Here is a 12,900-nt window from a genome sequence, read left to right as displayed (position 1 = left end):
ACATGGTTATTTGTTAGGGGGGAAAAAAAGATAAAACTGCATCAATGTACCCAAAGTCTGCCAAATACTGGTGTTAGATGAGCGCTCAAAAAAAAAAACACACGCAAAAATTTCAAGACATGACAATGTAAACATAGTACACATTTATGTTTGTTCTTTTCAGTCTCTATGTTGTGGAAGCTCTGGTATACCATTGAAAAATCTAGCTATTTCTTCTTTGTTGACATTTTTTTTTGTCACATTTCATACAGGCAGAATTAGGGTGGAGTTATTATTTCCTACTGGCACATTTATGACTCTCCTGCGACATTATATTGCTTACTAAAATTTGACGCGTAAAGTTTGCATTGTACGACCATGATCTTAAACCATGATAATGACATGACAGAACATTGATAAAGTATTTGATCAAGGGATTATGACTTTGATCTCAATGGCTCATTGATGTATGGAGAATAATCAAAACAAACAGCTTCGGTGCTGCGTGTGGAACAGTACAAACCATATCATACTTTGCCTTGGATGCATATGAACATACATTGGCACCCACTATCTTTTTATCATTTGTTCGTTTCATGTGGTAAGACAAATGTTCCAGACTACAAGCTCATTATGATGCACTTTAATTCATCAAGTCAGATCAACATTTAAACTTGCACATATTTGTTAGAAAATGTACATATATATGTATGTATACAACACACAAACACACATTAAAAAAAGTCCAAGAATTGCTGCCCATTTTGGATGAGGTTTACATGATAAAAAATGGTACTGTTAGTATAAAAAGCATGAATGAACAATGTTAGGGTAACCTCCAATTAGAAGGGCTGTCTCTCTCCCACTGGTTTAGACCAGTATCACACAAAGCGAATAATATGATATTACAACAGTGAGCTTTTCATTGTGCATTGCTTGGTTCATACATACATTACAAGATTTTTACACTTCATTATCCTCCATTTGGTGTCTATTTGAAGAGAAAGAGAAAAAAACAGAGAAAGACAGAACAATGAAAGACATTATCGACTCACGATCACACAGTACTATTTCATTACAATCTCTCCTAAGCCGTAACATTTCCAACAGATGAATTCAGCAGAGCTAAATAAAGTGGCCTCAATTATGAGTTTTGTTCGGGAATGGGTAAAATGACCCACTTTTTTGGTGGCACACTTGTACAATGCATAGGCTTTGAATATTTTGATCCGTTGCAGTTAAACATGTAAAAAACAAAAACAAAATGAAGACAAAAAAAAAAACACCCTCATGAGCCTCCTTTCTCAGCTATACCAGAGAGTGTAGATCTGCGGTGGGAAAAGAAAACATGAGTTTGTACTCATACATTCACAGAATCAAAACTATCTATACATATGCAAATACCACAGTAACGAAGTGGAATTACTAGGAACTTATGACTTTCAAATAATGCTAAATATTTGATCTTAAAATAATGGTATAGTTTTGGTTGAGAAGGGGCTTCAGGTTTCCAACTTCTTTTGTGAGATAATGAGAAACCTCCAATAGAATATTAAAGAACATACAATTCTATTCAATACTATAAAATGAGGAATGTTCGCATGCATTTTAATTTTGCGAATTTCGTGAGCGCGAAGATCCGCGAAATTAAAATGCACACAAAAGTTCTTTTCTACACTATATGCATTGAATGCCAGGGGCAGTTCGCGAAAATTTCATGCCGCAAAACAGGCCGTCGGCTCCAATTCGCGAAAAATTCATGCTGCGAATATATCATGTTTTACAGTAAAGAGAAATTCAAAGTTTATCTGATGAAAACTGGTTTTGAAATGGCTGACATATCCAAAAATAAAGAGGTTCTAACAAAAAGTTGAACCCATCTTTTATCAGGACCACTTTGTTTACTTTGTTTTTGGATATCACAGCCATGAGGATTGTTTTTAAAATCTAAATCCCCCATCTCCACTAAAACTATACCATCCCTTCAAATAGTGCATTATGGGTTGTTACATGTAAACCCCTGTCTAGAGGTTACAGATAAACAACTCTTACTTTATGTCCACAATTTGCACCTACTGTGTTAAAAGAAATCAGCAGCATAAAAGCACAATTACAATTTGGCCCTTTTGGCCAAGGCCTTTTTGGCCCCCCCCCCCCCCCCCCCTCCAGATCTCGGTTGTGGATTGTGTGACCGATTTTTATATGAATTAATTGCAAAAACACAATTTACATTGGATTTGTACACAAAAATCATGTTTTTGAGCAATTTTGGGGTCTGCGATTTTTTTTCAAAGGGGCGTGGCTTCAAAACGGTATGCCCGGGAGGATCCTGTTTTTGCCTCTTTCATCACACAGAGCACAGCTTGGTTAGATTAAGCACTGAAATAGACCCTATACTTCAGAGCCTCTTTTCTCAGTACACACTTTTCCAGAGTGTGTGCCTTCTTTCCAATATTTACATGGATTAGGATAGTCCATATCGATTGAGCTGTGCATCATTTTAAAGCTTAAAGACTACTCTTTCAGAATCTTGCCTTAATTAAAAATACATATCTGACGACTTTGTGTGTTTGTTTTGTGATGCAAGGTCCCATATTCTCGTCAGGATGGAAAGAAATAAAAGCTGTTTTTGTTGTTGTTAATGTTGCTGTTGTTGTTTTTTCATGGAGCCTCCTTGTAGGATCACAGAAACTTGACGGCTTTGTTACCCCAAATGTTTAGTGCATGGAGTCTACTAGCTGTAAATACTGAAAATATGGCACAGTACTCACTTTGACCTAGAAGCACCCCCTGTCGATCCCAGGGACTTCTCAAACTTCTTGCTGGACGGAAGGACGAACCTCGCCTGCTTCTTTGCCCCATCCCCGCTGGCAGTCGGTCCCGGACTCGTGTCCCGTTTCACGGCTGGCTTCTTCATGTCCTTTATCGTCTTATCCTAAAAACAGAGAGAATAGGAGTCTTACCATTATGAGATCTTGAAAGTAATGTGAAAATAAAAAGAATATTCCCCCCCTCCCAAAAAAAAACTAGAAATGTCGCTACAGCGACTGGTTATACCCCCGCCAAACAACATTTCATAAGCTTTGGTCAAAACAACATTTCATAAGCTTTGGTCAAAAAACTGAGGAAGTAGTTAAATCCGCAAGATCTTTCCTTGATCTTCTGCCATTAATATGCCATCACCATGGCAACGTACTTTCGGGTACTGTCGAAAAATGCGTCTTGCACATCTACAACCAAAGGCACACATCTGTACCAAGTTTCATGGAAATTGGGCAAAAACTGAGGAAGTAGTTTGCAACACAAAATTTTCCATCATTTTGGCTCATAATATATGTGAGCTGTTACCATGGCAACATACTTTTTGTCACTGTCAAGAAATGTGTCATGCTGACCTATATCCTAAGACAACATTCAATATGAATTCCATGAGAATTGGAAGAACACTGATGAAGCAGTTTTGCCATGAAGCATTTTGCTCTATATTTTACAAATAACATGCCGTTACCATGGCAACGCACTTTTTGCCACTGCGGAAATATGTGTCTTGCACATTAACATATTCAGATGAACATCTGTACCTAATTTCATAAAAATTGATCAAAAACTGTGGGAGGAGTTCGCGACGCAAGATTTGTACCCATTTTTGCCCATAATATGCCGTTACCATGGCAACATACTTTTGGGTACTGTCAAAAAATACGTCTTGCACATCTACAACCCAAGGCACACATCTGTGCCAAGTTTTATGGGAATCGGTTGAAAACTGAGGAAGTAGTTCGCGACGCAAGATTTGCAACGGACCGACCGCCCGACCGCCCGACCGCCCGACCGTCCGCTGATTCCTATATACCCCCTTCAAACTTCGTTTGGCGGGGGTATAAAAAAAAAAAAAAAAAAAATCTTCCACATGATTACACGCTGTTTGGTTTTACAAGGACTGGTTTAGCAGATGTGCCAAGATAACTTCACAACCCTATCCTGAAAAGGGGAAACCTGTAAACATCAACTTGAACACACATTCATCTGCTCCCAATCAGGAGATACAGTAAACAATGTCTGTGGAGCCCTTTTTGCTTTTTAACCAATAAGTTGTTGGTGATGACATGCAATTTGGGTGCCAGAAAACAGACAAAGACATCAACTTTGCATTCTGTGCCTGCAGCACTTCTGTTTGGAATTCCACAGATACGTGCGTGATTGAGGTGAAAGGCATTGTGACCATTTCAAATACTAGCAGTGAAATGGACTTTTACTAAATGCAAAAAAAAAAAAAAGAAGAAAGAATATATTTGTGATAAAAGACAAAATGTATTGATTTCTTGCCCAAAGGTCTTGCTTGATAGTCTCCTATCATCCATACATTATCCATAAATGGCCTTTGTTCAAGCACATCAAGAATAAGTGTTAGTGTTCACTAATGCCGATTGGGGGGGGGGGGGGGGCGATAAAAACAAAAACCTCACAAGCATAGTGCTCACCCGAGAATCATACTCTGCCTCAAGAGCGTACCTGAGGTAAACTATTTTAAAAATCTCGAGATTCTGAATTGCTACATGTGACTCAGGTCAGCTGCATTAAAAGAGCAGATATCTAAGGGTGCGTTTGGGTGCTCTAAAGTGAGCCAAATCAAACTGAATCAAAGTGTGCCGTACTGAACAGTACCAGATTTGATTTGGAGCATTTGAGCACTCTATGTGGAGAAAGCATACCTTATGAGGTTATTTTTTAGAGACGGTCACATATTTTGTAGCAAGATACATGCATAATACATGCATTCTTCTCATGCAAACTTTTGGTACACTTTTGGAGCACATTGGGAAGTGGTCCACTTTTGGCTCGGTTCAGTACAGTATAGTACATTTTGTTCTCTTTGATACAAGCTGTCTACATTACAAATCCCTTCTTGTAAAGTACTGGTGACTCACTTGTGATGAACGTAGGGCCTGCAGCCGAGCCTCCATGTTGTTCAGTGAGGTCCTCCTGTTCTCATCATAGCCGGCCCCCTGGGCCAGGTCCTTAATGCTGGTCCTACGCTGGTCCATGGGTACGGGCGAGAGGCGGTTCTTGTCTCCCCCGGACGGCTGGGGGCTGGGCTTCACAGACAGCCTCTTTAGGGCTGCAGCCAGCTGCTGAGGGGTGGCCGAGCGGCCGGAGCCTGGCTTCGGCGACGGGGTGGTGGAACCAGCCGGGGATGCACGGCTAGATACCCTGCTGGATGACTGGGCACGGTCGGCTAGGGCGGAGGTGGCGGTACGCTTGACGGGTGATATTTTCTGTTGGCTGCATATATTGGGGGAAGGGGGCATAGAATATCTTTTATATTCCCAAATACAAGTGAGACGTTCCATAACTGAAAAAAAAAAATATATATATATTTTGTCTAAATGCCTTTTCAGAACTCCATGTACTAAAAATTTGAAGATAGATCTACCAACTCAGTGTTTAAATCTCTTATTTTATTGTTTTTGCAATGTTTGCTTCCATTTTCTTTTTTGAGCTCAGATAATTGTACATACCTGTACTGTGAAGGTAACACAGAATTTCTGTTGCAGTCTCATCTCAGTTTTGTGTCCACATTATTACAATTGTTTGAGTAAAATAATGATGGTATCAAGGAACATAATGGTGTTAACAGTGATGACAATGTCAAATGACAATGGAAATAATGTTCAGGATGATTACGATGAGAAGTGCATTGACAATCACATCAGGGGCAGATCCAGGAATTCTGTAAAGGGGGGGGGGGGGCGTGACTAATATTTCTGGTGCCACTTCCGGTTTTCATTTCATCTTTTTTCTCTTTATTTCTTTTGTTTTTTACGAAAAATAAAGGGGGGGCGTGCGCCGGTTGCGCCCCCCTCTGGATCCGCCACTGCACATTGACTGCCATGCTGATGACCATGACAATACTGTATATCGTCGGCCTCATGCCAGAAGGGCCTTAACACCATAGACTTTGTACACTGTTAGGGCCCTTTTGGCATAAGGCCAACATTATGTCAAATATTTCATGAGGTTTTAATTTTCGCGAATTTCGCTAGTCAGGTGCCATCTGCAAATCTAAAGACATGCGAAAATTTGATTCTGATCCCTGCAAGAATGTGACGTGCACTCATACATTTCCCCATTGAGTATTGTACTCCACGACCACAAATTAACCACTCACGAAATCATCGAGAAGTCCCAATTCGCAAAAATTATGGCTCGCTAAATATATGGCGTATACAGTATAGCTTCAGTGACAGCACCAGACAATTAAGTACGATACCTTTCTCTGAGATCCTTCTCCTTGACATTGAGGAGGGCCTCCAGACGAGCCACCTCCTTCTGCAACTCCTCATTATCCTCCTCAAGGTTCTCCTTCTCAGTGAGCACCTCCTGGTACTGGCTCTCCAGGCGACCACACTTACTACACTTGGATTTCTCTGCAGAGGGCATCAATTTGTAATGGTCAAGATAATGAAAACAACACTAATTATAACAGTAACAACGATAATATGATATTAATGACAACAATAATACTACTGCAACTTCCACTACTAATAATAATGACCATTACATCATAAGTATTGTTGTTATTATTACCGTTATTACTCTTACATGTACCACTAATACTATCATCATATTTTTAATCATCCATACTGACACAGTGCCTGCATGCAGGGAAAAAGGTGACCTTATGACCGCACCTTGGCAATACTATATCCTTACATTATCTAGAATTATGTTCAGAAATTCAGAGTCTGGTCCTGATATTGTGGATGAAGGCATTGTCGAAATTGCGTGGATTACTCAGATCCCTCTCAGCGACCTAATAAAGCACATATTATCAACATAATTGTGTTTATGAAAGGGGTATGAGTCTGCTACAGCACTCCATAACATCCAAGAGCCTTGAATATCCACTAGCTTCCTATCAAAAACTGACCGCTGCGTCTTCCTACTGACCTTCTCTCAGAGTGTCCATGTCCTTGATGATGTTTTCCTTGCTCTCCTCTAATCTCTTGTTCCTGTTCTGGAGGTTGTTCACCAGCCGGTTCAGGTTGCCTATCTCTTCCTGTTGACCTTTAACCTTATCTTCCATTCTGGTGGAAGACATCAGTGTGGGTGAAAGAGGGAGGGAGGTAGGCGAGGTGGCAGAGAGGTAAAGGGGGGGGGGAGAAGAGTATTGGGGACGTATTGTTATAACAGTAACATATAAAATATATATTTCATAAAACTTGCTTCTGAAAGAATTAGCAATGAAGTGGCAGTGAATTAAAATGCTGTGTCCTGTGTCCAGGGAGGAGGGGGGGGGGCAACTTCTGGGGAACAAGTGAGGCTATGTGAATGCCTAAAGAACATTACATCAGGGACAAAAATGTGACTATGCAAAAAAAAAAAAAGCTGGATAAGTAAAGAGCTATGCCAAGAGGATAATGGAGAGCATTAAACACAACAAATTGACAAGTGACATAATTTTCTCTGTAATGATATCAATGTAATGATTGTGGCATCACACCATCAAACAATATTTTAGAGGAAAATAAGTAGAATGCACCACTTGCTGAGTAAGTTCAAAAGTGCCTACCTTTTCACTTTCAGGTTGCTGTCTTCTGCCTGGAAAGGAGCAAGAATGAAACCAAAACCAAACAATGTTACAATATGCAGAATGGTACGAAAAGTTAACTTCATACACAGCTTTTAAATATTTATGGACAGGTGCATGGAATTTCTTCCACATCTGACATTGTTATCAAAGTTATCCAAGGTGACACTTGGCAGCACTGTTTGTCGTGACAGATTTGAAGTTCACATATACTACATAATAATAATAATAATAATAGTCAGTTCTTAGAAACGCATAATACCATACAAATAGTCTCTATGCGTGTACAAAATAATGAAACAAAATCTATCACATATTTCTCTAATTCAAACATGTAATCAACAATTGTCAAAAAGGTGAGTTTTTAACACAGATTTGAATTTATCATAATCTGTAATGCATCTAACACTGAGAGGGAGATTATTCCATAATGAGGGTGCCATTTTTCCAAAAGACCTATCACCATATGTCTTAGATTTGACACTTATTTCAGAGAGGAGATTTTTTGATTTTGAGCGCAGATTACGACCAGGATGATATGGCTTGATGAGTTCACTGAGATATGCAGGGGCATTTCCATGAAAACATTTGAATGCAAGGGTCAAAATCTTAAACCTGATACGAGCTCTACATATTGCTCTTTATTTTGGTGACTTCTTCAAATGCAATATACCAAGTATGGCAAAGTATTGCTGGTGTTTTGAGAAAAACAGTCGGGTGAAGGAGAGCAGGCAAACACTAGATTGTCTAGAATTGTTTCTTTTACACACACATACACACACACACACACACACACACACACACACACACACAAAATGTATCATGCAGTTTGTTAACATGATTATCAATGTTCAAGTGATGTCAATACTCTTGCAAAAAAAAAGGGGAGGTGTCTTGAACAGCAAGATGAACCATTGAATATGTCTATAATCATCTTATTGCGGGCATGGAGTTACACACACGGCGTTGTCAAAATGAAATGTTAAGCTTCACATTTTGAACAAAATAATTGAATAAAGAGACATGACACAAGGGATAAGAGTGAGAGGAGGGTAAATCAAGATCACGAAACTGAAGTGAAAAACATGGAATGTTTAAAAGTCGAAACCCACATACCTTTCCTTCCATAGCCTTTGCCATATCCTGCATGAGAGTCAGCTCATTCTTGTGGTAGTCCAGCTTCTTTTTCATATCACGCAGCTCCTCATCTCTGCAGAAACAACATCATCGTGTCACATGGCAACAGTCAACAAGTCACTGTCATATATTCAGAATGACCCTGTTTCTAGATGGCCACTACCTGCTACTGTATAGGCTGTTATTTTCGTGAGGGTTTAATTTTCACGAATTTCGCGAATCTCAGTTGGATCGCGAATTTAACAACACGCAAAAATGTCTCCATGTGATAGGGTAATAGCGCATTTACGTTACGAAAACAACATCTCTCACGAAAATGTCTATGACCTCCTCATTCATGAAAATAACAGCGTATACAGTATTCACACAAAACCTGGCTAGCTATCCCCTGAAACAACTGCTGTTTAAACAGCTATATAGCCAAGTATCTACATTTTGATGAATTTCAAATATATGCACTTAAATATCAAAACGATTGTAATCTGGTTGTGAATTGTCAAATATTTGAATCAACTTACTTGCCTTTAATATATACCCATAACAGATTCCAAAAAGAGAGATGATATACATGTACTTATAGCCAATTGCGCACCTGACAAACAAATAATGGCAAGTAAATGTAAACAAAAGTACTTTTTCCTTGCTGACACAGTATAAGAGTTGTACTGTTAAGGGTAGGAGGCATGATTCAAACACTTAACATGAGATCTAGAAAGAAGGCTCATCCATCCAAACCCTTGAAATCTAAAGACAGATTCAGAAGGGTTGTATGACAACTAAATGTGAAATCAACTCTTTTCCACAAATTACTAGGAAAATAAAAAAGATACCTACAAGGAACAATGAAGAAATAATCGCTGTTATTTAAAAATTGGCAAAAAAAAAAAGCCGTGCGCAAGAATTTCAAAGATAAAGCTGTACTGAGAAAAGTGTGGAGAAGATGACTGCAGTGTGATCTCCTGGAAGAAATCATAGTGACATAAATCAAAATTTGCTGTGGATATAATTATTAATGACAGAGTAAGATTTGATTGTCTGTGGTTTGTTGCTGTAACTTTTTTTTTCTCCTTTTTTTCCCCCTCTAGCTTCCACGAGGCACTTACCTGAATGTTGTAATACAAGACAAGTGACATGCTGTTTACTTACTTGTTGTCAAATTTGGATTCCAGTTCCCGCTTGAGGTCAAGCTTCTCTTTCATCAATTCGTCATACTGGAAAGTTGATCAAAGTTTGCAGTCAGAACAATCCACATTCACAATTTAGATATGCACATAAAAAGTGCTGATAGTCATCATACAAAGAAAATATTTTGACATAGCAACATTCCTGCAAGCTTTGGAGAAAATAAAATATTTCTTATCACAGTAAATCATCAATTTATATTTTGAAACAATGAGCAAGGCCATGCTAAAATACTTACTTTGGAAAGAAAATGGAACATGAATTTCATGACTAATCACATACATAGCAATGTAAAGACAGTTCTGAAAGACATCACAAACACAGAAAACACAGAAATCATTCTTGAATTTCCACTTACAGTCTGCTGCATCAAATCTATTGTCAATGAAATGGTCATATCATTGTTAGACAACTGACATGGTTTTGCTGCAACTTCCGCTATATTTAGTCAATGCTTCACCACTTCGGTAGGAAACAACATAATGCCGGTACATGCATGGCTACAGTGGAACCTTGCTATAAAGTGGTCAGAAATTACAAAACCCTCTTATAGCAAGGTGATTCTGCTGGTCCCAACTCTTTATATTTCTTTGCTTTTTGTACCCTGATATAGTGAGAAAACGGACATAACGAGAAAATGGATATAACATGGTAATTGTCATGGTTTTTACTGTAGGTCCCTGTTATAATTAGCTTCCCCAGTACCTGGCAATGCTAGGTCTACAGCAATGGCTGAGCCCTCTCAGAATACAAAGCATTATATTTCAGAGGCCACTTCAGGGAAATAAGATCATGTATCACACGATTCATTTTAGGCTGATGCTTTCCTTACTGTTGTAAAACCAGAAACATTCACAGCATAAACTTTCACAAATTGGAGCCAATGCCTTTTTCTAAGCATGAAACTTTTGAGGATTGCCACTGGCATTCAATGCACTGTGTAGGCAAACACTTTTGCATGTAATTTACAGTGTTCTTTTACAAATCTTGGCTCCTTGCAAAATACATGAAAGTTTTGCAAACACACAAATTTCTGGTTTTACACTATCTGAAACTTGTAATGTTCCAGCTGAAAGATTGAAGACCTAGTCAACGTACCTTGGCGTTGGAATCCCTGAGCAGCGAGTCCTGGTCCCTGATCTGGGCCTCCTTTATCTTGATGGTCCCGTTGACCCGGGCCAGCTCCCCTCGCACACTCATCAGCTCCTGCTCCACCTCATCCATGGCTTGCTGAGATGTCAACGGTCAAAGGTAAGAGATCAGAGGTCAGAGTAGTGATTAGAAATCGGTTGGCACGTATTGCTTTGAGGAATTGATACATTTGCACACCTTGTGCCATTTACATAACTATGGTCTAAATGGGGAGAGAAAAAGAGTATTTGAGCGCCAAAAGTGGTAGAAAATGTCTACATTAGGACAAATATTATTGTCATCAACATTTAGCAGTTGTCTTCCACTCATCCTGATTTCCCCTACACTTCATCAAATTGTATTCACTATTATCTCCTTCATTTCGACCCGAGGTTTGCATCAACACCTCTGGCTTCACGAAATCTCATATTTCACTGAATTCTGTTCAATAAATTTCACTGCCTTACACGTATTCTAGTCAGTCTTGTTGGTTTCATTGCATGCTATATGATATGAACAGAAAGAATCTAACACTGCGCTGAAGCTGTCAAGTTTCCTTTTCTGCCAGCCATTTCTGCTTCACACCAGCAAAGATGATTTACTAGCAAGCTAAATTATGGTCTTAAAGTTTTAAACACTTAGGTCACAAACTATACCTTCTGCCAATGGGTAAGGTCTCTAGCTTCATATGTCCATCAACATCGGGCAAAGCACAGGCAGGAAAAAAAAAAATTCAACAAGCACAAACACAAATGGGTGTATGAGACTCTTCAGCTTGAGCCTTTGACTTTGCACATTTTGTCATTTACTGACACTGTTTCTGTTGGATGAACACTATCATGTGTAACTGAAATTGGGGAAAACGAACCTTGAGTTTGGGATTCTTGACTTTCTCTTCTTCCAGCTCTGCCGTCATGGAGCGGATCAATTTGTCCTTTCTGTCGATCTCTCGTCTCATTTCCTGCTCCTGCCTGTTGAGGGCGTCCTCCAGTTCCCCAACAGACATGTCCTTGTCCTCCTTCAGCCGCGAGTACTCCCTGTTCGTGTCCGACAACATCTGCTTCAGGGATTCAACGTCCGTCTCCTGAAGAGAGAAACACATCTCCAATGAATGAGATCCAAACTATTGGTAATGGATTCTCCCCCTGGACCTGCTGTGATTATTCAAGCATTTCTTCTCTTTGTTGATGCTGCTTTTTTTTTGTGGCTGGTGAGGTTGTTGAAAAGCAGAGGGAGGATACTGGACATTAAAGATACCCCTAGTTACTGGTGTAATTGCCATTCTGCTTTCATTTTGACTGACTGATTTTAACATTATGATCATAAAGTGGAATCAATATTTTTCTGTTTTCTTTATCAAACAAATTCCAACCTTTAGGGACACAACAGGAAGTTGGAAAATGTGAAATTGCCATCATAATCTACGATGGCTTTTCTGTTTCTATATCCATACGATATCCACGAGGAATATCTTTCCACTCAGTAGAAAAAACATGTCAAAGTGAATATACAAATGCAGTTTACTTCTCCACTCTGGTACCTCCCCCCTCTGAGCTCTACAGATGAGCTCCTGGGAACCGTGAAAACTACTTGGCAAGGGATTGTTGAGTTGCTTTCCCCTTCAATCCGTGAGTAATCTCCGTGGTAAAGCTTCTACTTATGAGCGCCAAAACAGATCATTGGTAAGGCAAGAATGCTATCCATTCATCCCCACATTTTGTTTTGTATTGGCATCACATGTGATTGACATAGGGCATGAATGGTGAAATATTGGACCGACACAAGTTATCACATAGAGGTTAATCGATATTTGGCCAGATGTAATTGTTCTTTGTCCCAGTCATGTCACATGTAAGCATGCAAAATAACAAATGACTTCA

At 39.3% G+C, this 12,900-nt stretch overlaps 1 protein-coding gene across 1 annotated transcript in view; it reads right to left on the bottom strand.

Moving 5' to 3' along the window:
- Nucleotides 1–2,746: 2,746 nt before the first annotated feature.
- LOC140230363 (uncharacterized) overlaps nt 2,747–12,900 on the bottom strand; it is a 42,331-nt gene continuing 32,177 nt past the window's right edge. Inside the window, exons 25-33 of the mRNA XM_072310511.1 lie at nt 11,889–12,104; nt 10,988–11,119; nt 9,854–9,918; nt 8,687–8,780; nt 7,553–7,581; nt 6,931–7,067; nt 6,251–6,407; nt 4,908–5,262; nt 2,747–2,914 (exon numbers count right to left, since the gene is read on the bottom strand). Coding sequence (XP_072166612.1) covers nt 2,747–2,914; nt 4,908–5,262; nt 6,251–6,407; nt 6,931–7,067; nt 7,553–7,581; nt 8,687–8,780; nt 9,854–9,918; nt 10,988–11,119; nt 11,889–12,104 — 1,353 coding nt within the window. The remainder of the gene's footprint in view (nt 2,915–4,907; nt 5,263–6,250; nt 6,408–6,930; nt 7,068–7,552; nt 7,582–8,686; nt 8,781–9,853; nt 9,919–10,987; nt 11,120–11,888; nt 12,105–12,900) is intronic.

The sequence above is a fragment of the Diadema setosum genome, chromosome 7 (assembly GCF_964275005.1).
Source record: "Diadema setosum chromosome 7, eeDiaSeto1, whole genome shotgun sequence".
Classification (NCBI taxonomy): domain Eukaryota; kingdom Metazoa; phylum Echinodermata; class Echinoidea; order Diadematoida; family Diadematidae; genus Diadema; species Diadema setosum.
The sequence above is the reverse complement of the archived record's forward strand: the minus strand, read 5'-3'. Positions and strand labels throughout refer to the sequence as shown.